Below are 20577 nucleotides of genomic sequence, written 5' to 3'. Positions count from 1 at the left end.
TTATGTTGGATGTGATTAATCGTTTAACAGCACTAAAGTTTAATGTGACAGCAAATAATTTAGGTCATATAGTACAGTAACTTGTATTGAAAATGGAAGTCTTATAATTATCAAATTTATTCATTCTGGTGGATTTACGAGCCGGGATAAAACCAGGACTCATGATGTATGAAGTGATGGGAAGAACAGAGTGTACCTTCTTGGCCAGCTTCAAGTCCTCAATCAGGTCCTGTTCTCCCTGAGACAGTTCAAAGATGGCCTGACGGACAGATGACAGAGTAGCTTTAAACAAAATCACATAGGATGCATCTCATAGACATTCTGGTTATATTAAAAATAGCATTTACCCATCTCTAAGTTTATAGTTTAGGAATGCATTACTCTGTGGTAGTTTGTTCAAGTCAAAACTATGATATGATATTCTAACCTATTTGTGTTGCACCAAAGATAAACGCAGATTTTAGATTTCAGCTGAGTATGAGTCTGGCCTGACCACAAGTTTTTGTTTCTGAAGGCCAGTCAGATGTGAGAGTGGGTTTGGATGGCGGTGAAGTCACCTCTTGTCTCTTGATCTCTTTGGAGGACAGCATATGTCCCAGGCCCAGGTCGAAGGTCTCGCTCCACAGCTTGCTGTCGCGGCGTTTGGTGATGGCCGGCGCGATCTGCCTGCTCCAGGGCCGCGGAGCCGTGTTCTCCGGCCTGCAGTCGCTGCGGAAGCTGATGGAGCGCTGAGGAGGAAAACAGTTCAGTAAACGCCTCCGTTTAAAAAAAACAATCACTTCATATGTCAGGCTTCACAGGGTTAATAAGCTCTCTGATGAACACTAAGATGTGCCTAAAAACTAAAACTAGCACAGAAAACTTTGACAAATCAAATCTCAAAAGTATCAACGCCATATTTACGTGTATCATGCTGTTGTTTCTGTTCTATTTCTTGTCATTTCTTAAATTGATTGTTAACTTGAATTATTTGAACACAATTTATTAGCATTAAACCATCAGAGCAGAATGGATGAAATGCTAGCACATCTATAAACAGAGCTGGGTAACGGATTACATGTAATCTGGATTACGTAATCAGATTACAAAAATTAAGTACTTGTAATTAGATTAAATTAAATTTTAAAATACTTGTAATCAGACTACAGTTACTTTTTATGGATTACATGATTAAATATTGTTCAAACAATAGCAATAAATTATAAAGCAATATATTATTTCACCTAATGCATTTACCCTGAGATTTTAAAATAAATATTTTAATAATGAAGCATCACATATGCAGGTTCACGTTCTCTGACGTTGGTTAATGGTCACATGTCATGCAGGTAAACAAATAAAATATAATTTTTTTTAGTAAGTGTTTTATTTTCATTGATGTTGTTTTAAAATGATTGTTCATTTTTATGATTTAATAAATTATTTGATTTTCATTAAACTCACAAACCCCCTGCAGTTCCTATACGAACCGCAGTTTGGGAAACCTTGACGTAAATGTAATCTTTAATGTGCTTCAAAACAAATGGAATATACTTTATATTTGTATTTTTATATCATTATGGTATAAAATTATCCTGTTTAAATCAGTGTGAGAAACAAGTGAGGTCAAAAGTAATCTGATTACATTACTTAAAATGTGTAACGCAACAGATTATGTTACTCACTACAATTTTTGTCATAATTTGTAATCAGTAACGGACTATAATCTGTAAGTAATCCACCCAGCTCTGATCAGAAGTTACTGGAGCAGATCCTGCGGTCGGTCCTGTACCTGCAGCGTCTGTCCGATGCGTTTGAGCGGAGCAGCTTTGACTGGAGGGAGGAGACTCGCCAGCGACGTCACTCGAGACAGAGGCTTCACACGCTTACTGCTGGGCTCCTGAAGATCACAAACACACACACCAGGTGAACACAAACACCTGCAGCTCGCCTGAGGCTTCAGCCCGTCTGAGCGACTCCAGGAACATCTCCCTGCAGCGTAATGTGATGCATGCGCAACTAAGACTGTGATTAAAAGATGATGCATTGTTAAATTATTTTACAGCAGAATTCTGCACTACACTTAGACACACCCTAAAAAGGAGATTTGAATTCTTTTCCAGTGAACTGACCCTAAAAGTGGAACTTTGATCATTACACTGAATTACATGGAATTATGTTTTAAGCCTAAAAAACAAGAATGTGCTAAATATACTGTACATATTACTCTACTGTAGCTTGTAATGTGCACTAGCTAGCTGACATATTCCATAAACATCCATATAACCTAAATATGTTGTGGGGCGTGATGCAAACTGGTGGTTTTGCCATATCGTTACATACTGTATGGTAATCACTTAGGCCTATAAAACAAGGAAAATAAAAAATGGCCAAACAACCTACTTTATAATATTGGGACCCTTATAACAAATATTTGATTCTTCTCCATGCGATTCCTGGTGTGCATAAATGTACTCAGAAATGTTATTTGGAAATGTATAATTGTCTGAATAAAAATGTCTCAATTTGTAGTTTTAGTCCGGTGTCTCAGCTAGATTGTAAGTAATGGACTAGACATTAGACAATTATCAAGACTCAGGACTGAAATGAGGCTGCACATGCAAAGCATGAAGACAAGCACACTGTTATCATATCAAAGCTTTCAATGTCTGCTCACTGTCTGTTCATCTGCACAATCAGCAGTGAGCCTTCTCATATCTGTGTAGGACTGTCATGCTGGAGTCTGGAGCGCGCGCACACACACACACACACACTATACACGCACACACCACCCACCCAACCAAACACACACACACACACACACACACAAAACACGCACACACCACCCACCTAACCAAACCCCCCCCCACACACACACACCCAACCAAACCCACACACACACTACACACACCACCCACCCAACCATACCCACACACACACACACACACACACACACACATCCAACCAAACCCACACACACACACACACACACACACCCACCCAACCAAACCCACACACACACTACACACGCACACACACACACCCAAACAAACCGTCATAGAAATCCACTGCTTTAGTACACACTTTTTTGGTACTTTATTGGTACAGCCAAGACATTTAATAAATAAATTAGAACCTTGAGAAAGAAAGGTGTTTCATGTGCAAAATTAAAAATTAAATGCATGTATAATTTTGCTGTCAGATGTGGCCAAAGAAAGTTTCTATCGACATTCTGAAGACTTATTTCTTTTTACTTATCTATTATTTCTGTCCCTAACCTATAATCAACTAAACCCATAGAGACACTTGTAGGTCTCATGCTAGGTATTATAAACTTAAGCAGCCTGAATGCATAATACACAGTACATAAATAACTCAATTGCAGAAGCTGTGAGTTGGAGAGGTGGATGAGCTCTAATATGATTCTGCTTTATTTGACCAGATGCATAATTGTAGATCTGGCTACTGGCCAAACGTTCTGTACATCCCTGCACTATAATATGATTGCTCAATATTTGCTTATGTAGGTCTGAATGTGCCTCCCAGACATGTGGTCTGATTTGTCCGGATCAATGGATATGTATGATGCTTCATTGAGAGATTTTGCTGGTGCATAAAACTTAATAAAAACACAAAAATAATTATTTCTTTAAAGGAACAATCCACTTTTTTTTGAAATAGGCTCATTTTCCAAGTGCCCTAGAGTTAAACAGTTGAGTTTTACCGTTTTTGAATCCATTCAGCCGATCTCCGGGTCTGGCGGTAGCACTTTTAGCGTAGCTTAATTTTCCGTCAGTCTTAGGCCCGGTTTCATAGACAGGGTTTAGCCTAAACCAGGATTAGGCCATAGTTCACTTAAGACATTTTAGTCATTTTTATAAATGTGCCTTGGAAAAAAACGTTACTGGTGTGCATCTTGAGATACAACAAAGGCACTGATATATTTTAAGATCAGTCTGTGCAAGTTTCTTTCAGTTGAAACCGCTCAGAATTTCATTTTAGTCAAGGACTAGGCTTAAGCCTTGTCTGTGAAACCGGGGGTTAGTGTACGATGTAACTACAGAAGAGTCTAGCTTTAAACAGGAAAATTATCGAAACGCTTTGGTAATTTTTGAGCGAGATGCTAACGGTCTAATCCGATTCAATGATCTATGCTAAGATAAAAGTGCTACCACCAGACCCAGAGATCGGCTGAATGGATTCAAAAACGGTAAAACTCAACTGTTTAACTCTAGGGGACTTGGAAAATGAGCCTATTTTAAAAAAAGCGGAGTGTTCCTTTAACTAACATAAGTGATATTCGTTTCATTTTGTCTTAAATTCTTTTCTTGTTTTCTCGCAAATTATGTGTTTTCCATTGCAGAAAGCATGTCTGAATTCATAGAATTGTATTAATTAAATTTAAACAATAGTAGGTTCCACTTCAGAGTCCATATTAAATCTGTTTTATAATAAACTAGTTTATTTTTATTTTCCCCCAAAGTTTCCGTGTTGTATTTTACTAAATCTTTTCTCAGACACTCATTTACTGAGACCCACAGACTTCATATTTAAATACCAATCTTTGTATATTGCAATGATCACAGACATTAGTCCATATTGTGATTTGAACAATCAAATGTACAGCTCTACTTTTGAATCCCATGACATTCTGCATTCTATAGTAAAGTCTGATTAAATGAGAGGATTCTGCAGCTATATGATGAGAGGTGGTATGTTCAATGCAGTAACAGGACTGTTCACATTACTGCTCATAAGAGGTAGTATGCAGTGTTGACATCTGACTCATTGCATAAGCTTGGAGTCTCTCTCACACCTCCAAACCCATTTCCTGTTTAGCTAATACGAAAGCAAACCCACAGGATTCCCAAAATAGAGCTTACATAACACAAAACGCCAAGCGGCCCCGTTGTAGAGCGGATAACCTACAGTATATGAGTCAGCAAACAGAACTAGCCAAACTAACATGACCTTACAAACTCACGATCACGTCAGTTGTCTATAATTATTTACTATAGACCAATGCTACATGAGGTTAGCCAACTACTCACAAATTCAATCAAAACCCACACGCCAACACAGACAAGATGCACTGAACAATAAACAAATGAGCAACAGTGAACGCCTACATTTTAGCCATCTTGAGTCTGGAAGTAATTTTCTTAATTTCAAAAACGCATTAAAACAAAGTGCCCAATATTACAAATCAAATCAACCAGCTCCAAAGGAAATCGCAACATTACAGATTTAATAGAGACAAGAAATTATACAATCTTATGAGAGCTCTGTATAGAAAGGTTTACTCATAAAAATGATTTTATGATCCTGAACATGAGCAAAACCTGCATGGGAACTTATTCACCCTCCCAATCGCATGGATTCCTATTACAAATCAATGAAATATGCCCAAAACATTTCACAGATCAGTGGTCAAAGTAATAATAATAATCTGTTACATATATATAGCGCTTTTCTGGGTACTCAAAGCACTTTACATGGAAGGGGGGGAATCTCCTCATCCACCACCAGTGTGCAGCATCCACCTGGATGATGCGCCGGCAACCATATTGCGCCAGAACGCCCACCACACACCAGCTACTGGTGGAGAGGAGACAGAGTGATGAAGTCAATCAGTGTATGAAGATGATTAGGAGGCCATGATGGTCTGAGGCCAATGGGCAAATTTGGCCAGGATGCCAGGGATACACCCCTACTCTTTTTGGGATTTTTAATGACCACAGAGTCAGGACCTCGGTTTAACGTCTCATCCAAAAGACGGAAAATTTGATGTCAGGACAGTTGGACCGTGCGGTGGATCAGAGGTAAAAACGATATAAAAACTGTTCAGTTTCTCGCACAGACCCATCGTTTCATGTCTTTAGACCTCAATGTATCGTCACGAGCTGCAGGGTTTAATTTAGTTTTGTCTGTGTATGTTTTCTTGTCTCTGAAACCCGTGGGTCCCATTGACTGTCATTATATGAATGACAGAATGCAACAGTTTGAGTTAAATCTACGTTTGTGTTTTACTGAAGAAACAAAGTCACCTACATCTTGGATGCGCTGGGGTAAGCAGATACACATCAAATTTTCATTTTTGGGTGAACTATCCCTTTAAGGAAGCATCCCAACACAAATATTGGATTATTACACTACTGAACTATTCCGGAAGCCATTTACTTTGTTTTTTTACTAAGCTACTTGCCATGCATTCTGGGATTGATTTCTTAGCCAGGGACAAAATGCTGTCTTGAGGTGTGGACATTTATTTTTGCAGTCCAAATCCAGGCATTTCAATAGGAATCTGCATAATTGAGATTTTACCACACAGATTTCACATCGGGTTCACATTGGTCATGCAAATTTGCCACATTGATCAACAGAAAATGCCTTCTGTGTGAGCTGTGCATGCATGCATTGTTTTGCCTGTGATGTTTGACTGCACCTTTCAAAGTTGGCCAAATGAGGTAGTGTATCTTAGGTATCCTCTCTAGGTAGGCAGCTCACTAGGTTTGAACTGAAGCTGGATGAACTGAAGAACAAATATTACTAGGACCATACAAGTGAAAGCAGTTCTCGTGGGTCCCAGAAGTTCAGTGGAGTGTATCGTGGAAGGGGCTCCGGTATCAGGTCGAAGCGCAGCTGTATGCAGCTATCAAAGAGAAGCTGCAGATGTGATCTGATGAGAGGGCTCTGAACTACAGCTCCCATCATTAAGATGAAAGCATGAGGACTGATGGTTGTCTTTTGATGTGTTTGAGCCGCTGCTGTGGGAAAGTTTGAGTCATGCACTGATCAGGGTGGAACGACACCAAAACTTAGACTCCGGGTCTCCCAAGAATCAGGAAAGAAAAACCCTTTTTCATACGTAATATAGGGGAAAGGACTGGCCTGGTGGATTTTTAAATGCGCCAAAAATGGTGCAATTCCAATAAGTGATTTATAATATAATATTATTTATAATATATATAATATTAAATATTCAAAATATTTAAAAGAGTACTAATGACTTAAAAAGTAAAGTTTTTCCTTTCAGCATTTTCTAATAATTATCCTCTAGTGTTTTTGCTGTGAAAACCACTGGACGTCCAGCATTCTCCCATAGAAAACTTTTACAAAGAAAATGCTTAATGCAATTTAATGAATTAAGACGACGACCAAACTCACTTATGAATAAAACATACAACATATATGTGACCCTGGACCACAAAACCAGTCATAAGGGTCAGTTTTTTTAAAATTGAGATTTATACATATTCTAAAAGCTGAATTAATAAGCTTTCCATTGATGTATGGTTTGTTATGATAGGACAATACTTGGCCCGAGATACAACTATTTGAAAAAAATAAAAAATAAATCACCTTTAAAGTTGTTCAAATGAAGTTCTCAGCAATGCATATTACTAATCAAAAATGAAGTTTTGATATATTTACAGCAGGAAACTCACTAAATATCTTCATGGAACATGATCTTTACTTAATATCCTAATGATTTTTGGCATAAAAGAAAAATGGATCATTTTGACCCATACAATGTATTTTTGGCTATTGCTACAAATGTGCTACTTTTGTGCTCCAGGGTCACATATTACTACATTGCAATTGTAAGCATTTTCTTCAGTGTTTTTCTTTACAATGGTTTACTATGGATAAATGTTAAACTTTGTATTGTTCATACTCCGTTTGCTAGTATGCAACATGCTAAATTGCACATTAAGCAAACTAAACAAAAAAGGTGATGGTAATTTTCAGTACATTTAAGTTTAAATAGATTTTTAAGGAGTGTATAAATGTAGTGTTTTCGCTGTGTGTCCTAAATGACTGAATTCGACCTGATTTTGCAGATGTTGAAAAATCAAAATTGAAAAAAAAAACTGACCTTGCTCTTCCACGTTGCATGAAAGCAGCAGAAAGCGTGTGAATTTACTGTAATATCAAACAGATACATTGCGTGCAAGTTTGCTGAAAGACGACAGCATCACAGACGACGTATCAGTAAAACAGCTTGCAGTCAGTCATGCTATTGAAAAGCTCAGAGATCACAACCACAACAACCCCAGAGACGAACGCTAGAAGGACAGAGAGGATATTCAATCTCAGCCTCACAGCTCAAAACATACTAACCTCATAAAGTGAGTTTTAAATGCTTATATGTATAAAATGATTACTGAGCATTCACAAAGCAAAAGCGGCAGCTTGTGATGAATGGGATTGTCAACTGATAGCTTTACAGACCTCCCTGCTCTTCAAACTAACTGTGTGAAGTGATCCAGAGACCTGCGACTGACACTAACCACAATCCCACATGACAAAACTGGCTGAATACTATAAGAATTTAAAAAATCATACAGAAACAACAGCAAAAAAAGCTGACAATTTAAATGTAAATATAAAAATAAGATTGCTCTGTCTATAATCCATAAATATGTTTTCTTGTGCAGGGCTTGTTTTTCCTAACTAGCCTACTGAGCTAAAAACCCCCTGCACCTGATATAAAGCAGCATTAACTGAATTCATTGTGCTACGACAAGCAGTTAACCAGTCAGTAATTAGACTGATTTAACTTTTAGTAAAAGTGCACATAAATCAGTAACAGATCTCAGCTTCAGACATGATTCATGCTGTGATAACCAGCGGTTCACTGAGCAAATGAGTCATCTGCAGTGATTCAGTGAGAGTCTGAATGATTCAGAGCAAAGACTCCAATTGAGCCTACTCCAGAAACTAATACACAAACTGAGTGATCCCATATTAACAAAAAGGATGCATTGTGCTGTATATGCTTTTGCATTGCATCATCATAGTATATGCCCAAAAAACATAGCACTTCATACACAATGACTTTTGGGGTTTTTTGTCCAGTCAACTAGATTATATCAGCTCTAAAATCAGAGTCTGTTTAGCTCAAAAAAGCAAACTACAAACAACACGACAGAAAGATAAAACATCAGTAGTAGTCTAGGTGTTTCCCAGCAGTCTTTCAAACACTTTTCTGATGCATCTGGACACACAACACATCAAAAACATTAGCCGTCTGTGAAGAAACGAGGCAGAAAAACCCAGCGCTGACCTCCAGATGCTCAAACCACATCAGAAGCAGCCAAACATCTGCTAAACTTCACCACACTGAAGCATGTGATGCACCCCAACCAAACCTGCTTCTCAGAGGATTCAAACTTCAGTCTCCTTCATCAAGTCAATGTGCAGATGTGATTACAAATGCACTGATTTCAGCATTTTACAAGTCAGTTTTTTTAACAATGACAATACACCGCATCAAAATAACTGGCATAAAGCTCTACATGTAAACAAATGCACACATATATAAGCCACAACAGTGCAAAGCAGCAAACTACTGCTTTAGAATAAAATGACAATGATAGCTAGTGCTATTCTGTGTATTATTATCGGAGTTCACCAGCTCTGTCGGGTCTCACCTGCGGCTCGTCCCCGCGGCCGCTCGCGCGTTTGATCAGCAGGTAAACGGAGTAATCCTTCGCCACCATCCTGATCCTGATCCTGACGCTCCTAACGCGAGGCGACAGACGCACTGCTCGGAGGACTACAGCGGCACCAGAAACAGACAGATATCTGCGTCTGCTCGCGGGGGCGCGCCGCGTGAGAGTGGACGCGGGGGCGCGCGCGGGCAGCTGAACATAAACTACTGCCGAAGAGCTCAGACTGGGATTTATATTCCCCTCAGTGAACGAGAACTGAACATAATTAGATAAATGTGCGTTTCTTTCTTCAGCATACAGGCCTGTTATTTGAAGTTCACGTCAAAGTCAACTTTATACGGAGTTGTATTTCTTCAGAGGAAACAACAGTGCTAGTAGGCAATAAAATAGTGTTAAAGGTTATGTAACTCAGATATTTGATAAAGTCCAATTAAAATGCAGTTCAGATATTACAGCTGTTCTCCAGTCTTCTTGGCTGGTATATTTTTTTAAGGCTGAACATGTGGTCATTGCAAGGTGTCATACTTAAAATTTGGGGGCCACAGTGAAATGTTGGGGGTCCTGGGAAAGCTGAGAGAAATAAACATACACTCTTAAAAATAAAGGTTCTTTATTGGCATCAATGGTGAAGAACCTTTAACATCCATGGAACCTTTCTAATGCAGAAAAGGTTCTTTAGATTTTTAAAATGTTCTTCAAAATGGTTCTTTTAGGAACTGTTCACTGAAAGGTTCTCTGTGGAACCAAAAATGGTTCTTCTATGGCATCACTGCACAAAGGAACCTTTATTTTTAATTAAAGCAATAAAACTAAATAAATAAAAACGAATAAAGCAAATACAAATTTAAATAAAGATTTAAATAAATAATAAATCTAACAGTACAGTACTATAGGGAGTAGAATGAAAGAAATGTAGTAGAAATAATATTAAAAATAATTTATTATAAATAAAAATAAGGGTATTTAATAAATAAAAAGAAGAGTAAGATAGCTAAACTAAATAATACAAATGAAATTACAATTTTATGTATTTAAACAGAAATAAATAATAATAAACAATCAATCAATAGTGAAAATAGATTAAAATTACTAATTAAAAAACAGACTTAAATAATACATCCAACGAAACAGTATAAGTGGGAAAAAGCATGTAATCGAAAAGAGGCTAAATATTTTCCAAATAATATTTTACACATTTATAATTATTAATTTTCCACGGAATAAACTGGGTCTTTATACATGAAGATATATCTGATTTTGGCCCAATTCTTGCTATTAACAAACCCAAACACTTTTGTCTCAAACTCCTAATCTGCTGCTTATTAAGGTAGTTGTTAAATTTAGGTATTGGGATTAGGGCTGTAGAATATGGTCATGCAGAATATGTGCTTTATAAGTACTAATAAACAGCCAATATGTTAATATAGGCATGCTAACAAGCAACTACACTCTTAAAAATAAAGGTTCTTTATTGGCATCAGTGGTTCCACAAAGAACCTTTACCATCCATGGAACCTTTTCATTCAACAAAAGATTCTTCACAGTGGAAAAAGGTTCTTTAGATTATTAAAATCTTCTTCACACTGAGAAAAATTGGTTCTTTTAGGAACTGTTCACTGAAAGGTTCTTTGAGGAACCAAAATTGGTTCTTCTTTAGGGGCCTGTAGAAGTTTGAAACCCCTGTTGGAGTGAGCAGCAGCAGGAAACATAGTCCAGTTTGGCAGGTTTTGTTCTGTCCCGGCTGAGTGGTTCCTGTGATTGTGCAGCTATCAGGCGTGGGGAAATGTAGCGACCAACGCCAGCCAAAACACTGACGGTAAACAAACAGTCGCTTTTGATGCTCACTCAACGAGGTGCCGCTCAAATAACCCCAAAACACTCCTGAGTGGTGCTGGTGACCCGCAGCTTCTGACCTCTGCACATGTGAGATTCACGGGTCAACTTCAGTTTTCACACACACTCAGATGAGAACAAAACGCTTCTGTGGCCACGACAGTCATTAATGAAGTGACCCAGTTCTCGCAGACCTAAGACAAAACCACGGGCTTTGGGTTTAATATTATAGTACTTTTACTTCCAGAGATGAGTCTTATTAAAATTTTCATAAAGGAAATGTTTAAAGCATGCTGACAGGAAATATAAGGTTCATAAAGGCATGGGCAGATGTTCTTGATTTTGAGATCCAACTTTTCACGCCGAGGACAATTGAGGGACTCAAACACAACTGTTAAAAAAAGGTTCAAACGCTCTCTGATGTTCCTGAAGGAAACACGATGCATTAAGAGCCGGGGGTGAAAACTTTTTGCATTTGAAGATCAAGGTAAATTGCACTTAATTTGTCTTCCGGGAAACATGCAAGTATCTTCTGTTGCTTCCGAAGGGCAGTACTAAATGGAAAAAAATTATATTTAAAACAAATAAGAAAAATTAGGACATCTTCATCCTGTTCGAAAGTTTTCACCCCCCGACTCTTAATGCATCGTATTTCCTTCTAGAGGAAGTGACTGTTTGAACCTTTTATAATAGTTGTATTTGAGTCCCTCAGTGTGAAAAGATGGATCTCAAAATCATACAGTCGCTGCTGGAAAGGGTTCAAAAGATGCTGGAAAACTGAAGAATCTGCAGGACATGGAGGATTTTTCTGAAGAACAGTGCTCTGTTTAACTGTTCAGAACAAACAAGGGACTCGTGAACAACCATCACAAAACAAAAAACAGCCTTGGATCATCCAGGTAACAACACACAGTATTAAGAACCAAGGGTTCACAAACTTTTGAATGGGGTTATTTTAATCATTTCAGCTATTTTTTTTTGTCTTCTGGACTAAATGTAAACATATTTATGTAAAATATCTTACTCAGGACAGTATTAAATGAAACATAACATACATTTTTTATGATCTCTCTATTTTGTTCAATTTATTCACATTTTCACAGATTCCGCAAGGGGTTCCCAAACTTTCGCATCCCACAGTATTCTGTAGAATGTTGGTAACCAAACAATTTTGGATCTCATTGATCTCCATAGTATTTTTAAAAAAATCTAAAACAGTTAACAACATTCCTCAAAATATCTTCTTACTTTGTGTTCCACACAACAAAGAAAGGTCATACAAATTTGGAACGGCATGAAGGGGTGTAGATGATTGAAAATGAATTTCCATTTGTGGCTGAACAGGTTAAAAGGTTTGTATTGACATGCTGTGGTTTTGAGAGAGAATGTGTTATGCATTCAGTGCTAAACTAACTAGATCTGATTTCATTCAGAAATGAGCAGGACTGTTAAACTCAGAACTCCTCAGATTCATGAAACTCAAAACACAAAAGCTTTACTAAGCTTAATTTGCAATTCTGCCTTAAAATGCGGCCAAAACTAACATTTTGTAGCAGATTTTGTGTGGGAATCACATTTACGGTGCATTAAAATGCTAAGTAGGCAGCTCGCCAGCGTTTGAAACAGAGCTAAGTATTCTTCATTGAAGAGAAGAAAAAAACACAAACCACAGTGATTCAATTGCTAATCAGAAATAATCTAATCACACTCAGGCTAACTGACAAAGTGATGAAATCTTAGCCAAATCTTATGTAGACACCATGTCATTTCTTGCAAAAAAATAATGTAATCAAGTGTGCTATTAGTATTCATCTTCAAATGAACAAAAATAAATAAATAAATGTAACTTTCATTTGTGTTACTAGTGATACTTTCAGTCTATTGCACTGTAATTGTGTTTATTCTTTTGATACAGAGTAGCCTATGAAATTATATATATATATAAATATATAAAAATGTTAATAAAACAAAGATTATATTTTGCAAGAAAATACTACTCGGGTCTTTCTACTTAAAATTGTCATGTTTAATTCTGTGTTACTTGCTGTGTCAGAGTATTTTTATTTTGGAAAGCTTTCACTTCAATACATTATAAAGCATAATTTTACTTTTTACTACATTTATCATAAAACAATATTCATAAAAAACAAGACTTCAGATGCTAAAACCTGAGTCCGACTGAGATTTGTCTTTTAAATTAGTATTTTTAAAAGGTTTCTATGTTTACACTGTAAAAAACAATCTGTAAAATTTACGGTAAAAAAAATGGCAGCTGTGGTTACCAGAATTTTACCATAAAAAGTACGGTAGCAACTTAAATTTACAGTTAAATACCATAATTTCATTATATAATGTTAATATACCAACCTATTAAATTACATGTATGTATATATAAAATTACATGTAATGGTCAATACAGTTTTTCACCGTATAAAGTAGGGGAATTTACCGTTAACCATTTAACGGGTTTTTACTGTAGCATTTTTACAGTCTTTTACTGTTAAATTCATGGTCATTTTTACAGTGTAGGTTCAGTAATTTCACTTTAATGGCAATGGAAAGGCTATTAGTCAGTTATTCAATGCCTTATTTTCAGAAATGTCTAATGTTATTTTCATAGAAACTGATAAAAAATCTTGGATGGACTCGGAGGTTTTTGCATCTGAAGTCTTCATATCATTCCTTGTTATTTTGAACGGATGAAACCAGATCGGTGTCCAGTTCCACTGAACCTGTTGAATTGGTTCACATATCGCCCAATGCATTTGCAATGTGACTAATCCATAACTCCATGATCCGTTCAAAATGAGCCAAGAACTGTGATATTGTCTGCGCTTGAATGGTAAAAACTTCTAACTATCACCACTAACTAAAGAAAGGGAATTTTAGTATTGATTTCTGTAAACGGAAATCAACTGAATTATACTGTAAAAGCGCAAACTGTTAAAATTATTTTTTTTTGTACTTTTATTCCAACTCTATGTCACTACCAATTCGTACATATTTTATGAGGCGGCTAATTCGTACGATTTTGTATGATTTGTTTAGACCCCAGTGACGGATAGATTTAGGGGCGGGTCATTCATACGAATTAAACTTGTAAAATACATATGATTTAACAAAAATCATACAAATTTGTGTGAGTGAGGTCATACGAATTCATACAAATTAACCACCTCATAAAATATCTACAATTTGCCATGATATAGGTTTGTTTATTCAAGTAAAATTGAAAATGAGCATTTTTACTGGATTCATATTTGATTAGGGTATGTGCACATTTACTCAAGAACTTGATGAGTGTACTCTGTCCTCTACTGACGTCCCACAGAACAACAGGCCCAATTTAGACAAAATATCATCACAAGACTTCCAAAGAAATCTTCATGACCTTTTATGTGGTTTCTGTTCCTCCATGTGTTTCACTGACTCCATGAACTTCCTGAGTTTACTATAAGAGCGGTTTACACGTCAGGGGGTGATGAATGGGTGAGTAAAGCTTCTTCCAGCAAACTCCACAGACTGATCCTGAAACAGTGACTCACAATGACTATATCACAACACGCAGTCACTGGACAGTTGTCATCACTCTGTTATTGTGCTTCATCGGAACCATTCTGCTCTATTTCCAATGTGTTTGCCAAAGCCGATGACACAGATGACAGTAAAACACCTCAAGATGTTTACCTTTGACAGGGTCTCCTATAGGGGTGGTTTGTTGGATTTTGTCGGACTAAAATGGCCCTTCAAACCAGATTAACAAAAATCAGCTTTTTCTCTCATGGTTTTAAGTAGTCTTAGACTTAAATCTAGTCCAGAGTTTAACAGGCTGATTTCCTAGACTAGAGCTACTTCAGGATTAAATTGGAGGCAGGTTTAACTTCACATTAACATTGTGTTTCCAGTCTTCTTTAGGTCTTCTTCAGAACATGGCCATAGCAGAACCATCATTTTGCTCATTATAAGACTTGATGCCAATCTATCTGAACAAGATGACCTCCGGCAGAAAAACAGGCCTACAACATTAAAGATCCAGCGGTATATTTTAACAACACTCGCAGCATGGATTACAGTTAATATCCGCACCGGATTGAGCGTGTTTCGAGTTTTTATGGACTCATTAATGTCTGTAAATGAAGAAATTAAAACGTAAATTAGTAGTGAAATTTCACAGTTGTACTATAAAATAAAATGGTTATTTTCTTAAATACTTAATTTCTGCCATATTAAACTTCTAATTAAGATTAATCTTACAGTAATGTCAATTGTTTTTTTTTTTATCTCAAATATTTTGGTGGGTCTTGAAATAGATTATACTTGTCTAGGTGGGTCTTGGAATGGAAAAGTTTGGGAACCCCTACATTTGTCACGGTGCACACACGAGGACGATACAAGAACACTGAGACGAGGAGTAAACTCAAATAACAGTCTTTCATGTAGACATCAGGTCAGGGCAGGACAGGGCTGACACAGACAGGAACACCGGGGAGTAACGAGTAGACCAGACCAAATCTAACTGAACAGACAGGACTATAAATACACAGGTTAATCATAGATAACGAGACAAACACAGCTGGACAAGAATTAACTAATCATCACACTAGACGAGGACAGGAAACAAACCAAATATGGACACAAGAGGCGGGAACACATGACACACACGAGAGAGGACCGACAGCATTAGACAATATAGTGTAGGCAGATTCATAACATTTCCTGTTGATTGAAACTCCTTAATTATTGTCCTGATGGTGGAAATGGAAGTGTTCAGTGTTTTAGCTATTTTCTAATTTATTTATTTTCTATTTTATGCTTATTTATCTACTTTCTATTTTATGCTATTTTCTTGACTTGATATATTGTAAAGGTCAACAATCTGTTGCTACACAATCAGAACTATATTCTTTGGTTTTTCTCACTGTGATGGATGATTAAGGGAATTTGGCCTTTGTGTTCCTCATATTTTTATTCCTGTGAAACAGGAAGTCATGGCTGGATAATTTGACATTCATAGTCACCCTGGTGTGCTAAAACTTGTAAATATGAATGGGAATATAGATTTTCAGAGATTTTACTCTTAATCATTTCTAGGGGTACCAATAATTGTGGCTAATATGTATTAGAGAAAAATAATTATTTTCATAATGTGATTTTGTTGAAAGATTTATTTATTTGAATGACAGATCAAAAGGATAAACAAGATTTATTTTCACAGCCTTCTTTGATCATATTTACTTAGGGTGCCAAATAATTCTGACCATGACACTCTCTCTCTCTCTGTTTACATATACATACATACATACATATACATATATATATATATACACACACACACACACACAGTATAAATGCCTAGTTCTGCCATGAAAGTCTAGATGGTGCAGGTTCTTAGCGTTACTGATGATTATTCACCCTTGGTGCAAGCTGATTGGTTCATGTTGCATATGCCAGTGAGCTTGCTGCTTTACATTTAAATGTCTGGTTAGCATTCGCTTGAGCATTTGAGCACTTAAGTTCCTCTGAAACCCTCCACCTTCCCCAGCTCCACCTGTATAGATCTGCTACGGGCTATTTTATATGCTGTTTGTGCAGCAGCAGTATGTCTTAAATACTCACAGCACTGTATCGCCGTATGCATTGGCAGTAGCAAGTTCCTGTACTCGCTTGCAGCAGCAATAATCTACAACTACAGCAATAACCAGCAGCACCAGCTATAAGACCAAATACATTAACATTGTCAAATGTTAATGTAAAAAATCTTTCGAGAGTTGTCGTGATAGAACTTTATAAATAACAAATTATAATAATAATAAAAATGCAGCAAAACTGATAACAACAACTGATTGCAAGTATGTATGCATGAAATCATTACAAATATTTCATTTTCTTTTATTCCACAACTGATGTGTACAGTTTATTTTGCTTGCTTTAAAAAAAAAAAAAGTTTCCTCTTGTTCAGTAAAGCTTTTTTTCTGCCATTGTTTTTCTTGGATTTGCTTCTCAGTTCCATACAATTTTAAGCTTTTCTTGTTTTCTTGTTTCATTCCATGTTTGATAGACAACCTCCGCCATGCTAATTCATATCACCACAGTTGGTTTTAAATTAATACTAGTATTTATTTTAGTTCAGGACTTCATAGTCCAGGTCTTCGTAATTTGTACTTAATCTGTGTTTCAGAAAGCCATATATTAAGACACGATTGGCTATTCTAGATTAAGCCCTATTGCTTGCTTAATTTAAACCTATCTGGCACTCCTAAATCTTTAATGTTCTGTATGGCTTGTGTCCTCATTCAATGTCTATAGGATTTTTCACACATTTTACTGTCCACCAAGTGAAAATCATGAATCTGATGATTTACTGGTGCTCAAACAGTATGATTGGAGGCATGATTTTGACATATAGTGCAGGGCGACCACAACCTGATGACGACAGGGTTACAAACCTCTGAACATTTGAACATGGCCAAACATTTTTGATGTGAAAGACTGAAAAGCTCTGCTGTGCTTTTCAAAGCCCTGGCCTTTAATCTGAACCTTAAAAATGATATACATGCATTCGATTTGCTCTTGAACCAAAATTTCCAAGATGCGGGATGTAAATTATGCATGCATGTAAAAAAACACCCAAAAAATCATCAACAGGAAAAAAATAAAAAAATAAAAATCCCTCAGTGTTGACATCTTTTGAGTTTAGAATGAGTTTAATAGTGACAGGTGGAAGAGCATTATTTCCCGTGACATTTTACTGATGGACCATTGTGCAGAAAAATAGATCACGGAGGAAATGGGCAGGAAGAAAACATCACAACTAAGCTAAATCCTATAGAAACCGGTGGGCCCGAGGGAATCAGAGACAGGGACATGATTATTGGAATCTTTTTGAGAAAGTAGGGCACAGTTGGGTGTCAGAGGAGATCAACATTTGTTGAAAGGGTTCGGCTTTGTAGTGCTCTCCAAAGGGTGCAGTAAATGTCACTTCTGGAGTAGTGTGCATTCACCTGTGGAGTTTCTCAATCTAGGTCAGCAGATATTGCATGTGTGTCACTTTTAACCTCTTGTCAACCTTGGGCCAGTTTCATATGATAATGGACCTGGAGTTCACTTCAGGAGTTTTTGTTGCTTGGCAATGAATTTAAACACACAGAACACAATACCTTGTGTTTCAGATCACCAGAGATGGTGGTGAAAGCACTAGTGAAAACACCTTTGCATTCCCGTTTTGATGTGAAATGAACAAAAGTGACAACTAGTGTTGCTTTCGTCAATGAAAATTATGACTAAATATCGTCGTCAACGAACCTTTATCAAGTGACGAAAACGAGACGAGATGCAACGTAAATGCTGGTCATGTGACGATGACTATAATTAAATGTATAATGCAATATTGTTGACGAATAAAAACCAGACTAAATGTGGTTTACAAAATAAAAACTATGCTAAAATGTCTCTTCATTTTCGTTGACCAAAACGAAATGTTATAACGTTATTTTGTCTCTTTAGTTGCACTATTATTATTATTTTGCAGTATTTCTGTTTCCTGTGACTCACTTCAGGGGCTGCATCAGGTCTTCACTTCCTCAAGCCCCACTCGCGGCATTATTTAGAAGACGACAACAAACAAAGTTAAGTCTGACACAGAGAAAGGGACCGATGGCCGGCCAGCCGGGGTTCGTCTTTGGGAGAAAAAAAAAAAAAACGACATTTGGAAATACTTTCATTACATAGAAGTGGAAAAGAAAATGGAATGTGTTGTGGAAAAAGATGGGGAGAAATGCTGCCACAAAATCAGGAAAAAACACCACGGACATTCAAGCACCTTGTTTCTCTTTGTTAAACTTGAATGTATTCATTTTTTTCTGGAATTGTCGTGATGCTATTTTATTTTATTTATTAATTTTATTTAAATTTATGTGTGTGTACTTCTAACATATTTTGGTTGGTAAAATAAATGTTGTAAATTCAAATCAGAGCGTCTTCCGTGTCTGGAATGGATGTATTCTTGAATCGATAAGTTAACAATAATATAATAAGATAACCTTGTTTGAAATGGGTTTGGCTAAAAGAAAATTTAGGTTTCGTCTATACTACTAGGTACTTATACTATATTGACTGGGTACAGAATTACATTACTAAAAAGAGACTAAAATATCAGTTTTTGTCGACTAAAACTAGACGAAAATAGTCCTGGATAATTCTGACTAAAATAAGACTAAAATGCTCAGACTTTTAGTTGACAAACTTGACTAGACTAAAAAGAGTATGAACGTGACTAAAACTAATAAAAACTAAAATGACAGCTTCACACAAAGACTAGACTAAAACTAAAACAGGCCGCCAAAAACAACATTAGTAACTTTTGTACCCTTTTTCCTGGAAGTCTACAGGTTACCAGTGTGTACGTACAATCATTTTAAGTTATATTTTATCTTTAACTGGCACTAGTTCCCCTGATGGACAAGCCAGAAGAGATCGTTCTATGTTTCCTCCTTCCTTTGTGACAGCTTTCTCTTGTTTGTCTCAAAGCAAACAGAAGGCTCTGTTAAGGTGTAAACAGGAAGAGCAGGCGAGTCTACTGGATTATTAACCGTTCTGAGGTGGTTCAGTATCATATAACCCTGCAGTTCGACTCTGTAGGCCATCTGTAGGGTGTCCTCCAGAATAGATCTGAAGGTTTATTGGATTTAAAGGGCTAGTCACATAATGGCAGTTAATTTAAGTCTTCCGTTGAAGCAGGTTAGCACTGTGCTGGGTTCCTGAACCACCTGTACTGAAATAGCAGTCAATACAGTATCAACAATCATTTTTGTCCAGATTGGAAACATTGGAGGCTAAAAATGAAACTACCTATTTATGCAATGTGGGAAATAAAGATTAATAACTGGATTCATTGCTTCTAAACCTTGGTGAAGCATAGGGTGAGCTTACAGAAATCTTTTGGTAACACTTTAGATTAGGGAACACTAAAGCCTTATTCTTCATGACCATATTGTAGATCCCTTGACCCCACCCTGTACCTAAACACAACTACCACAATGACTTTCAGTTAATAGTGAATATGTGTTTACATTTACATTTATGCATTTAGCAGACTCTACTATTTGAGCTACAGAAAAGCTGGAAAGTGTTCCCTAATCTAAATATCTTAATAATAGTATTAATTAATATAATAGATACTTTTACCTCTTATGTGGCTATTTGCACATCATTCTCATAGTTCTGTATATTTCAGTGAAATAGCAGACAATTATTTAGCTATACAATAGCTATTGTGATAAAAGGGGGGTAGGGCACATAAAGAGAGGGC

At 36.7% G+C, this 20577-nt stretch overlaps 1 protein-coding gene across 2 annotated transcripts in view; it reads right to left on the bottom strand.

Moving 5' to 3' along the window:
• The window catches only part of arhgef3 (Rho guanine nucleotide exchange factor (GEF) 3), a 54236-nt gene that overhangs the window by 7747 nt on the left and 25912 nt on the right, over window positions 1-20577 (bottom strand). For both annotated transcript variants that reach the window (XM_079425029.1, XM_079425030.1), the window contains 3 exons: window positions 1772-1879; window positions 558-728; window positions 197-259 (listed from right to left, as the gene is read on the bottom strand). In XM_079425029.1, the coding sequence (XP_079281155.1) occupies window positions 197-259; window positions 558-728; window positions 1772-1879 (342 nt within the window). The remainder of the gene's footprint in view (window positions 1-196; window positions 260-557; window positions 729-1771; window positions 1880-20577) is intronic.

Source organism: Barbus barbus (genome assembly GCF_936440315.1).
Source record: "Barbus barbus genome assembly, chromosome: 9".
Taxonomy (NCBI): Eukaryota; Metazoa; Chordata; class Actinopteri; order Cypriniformes; family Cyprinidae; genus Barbus; species Barbus barbus.
This window is presented reverse-complemented; position numbering and strand designations above follow the sequence as displayed.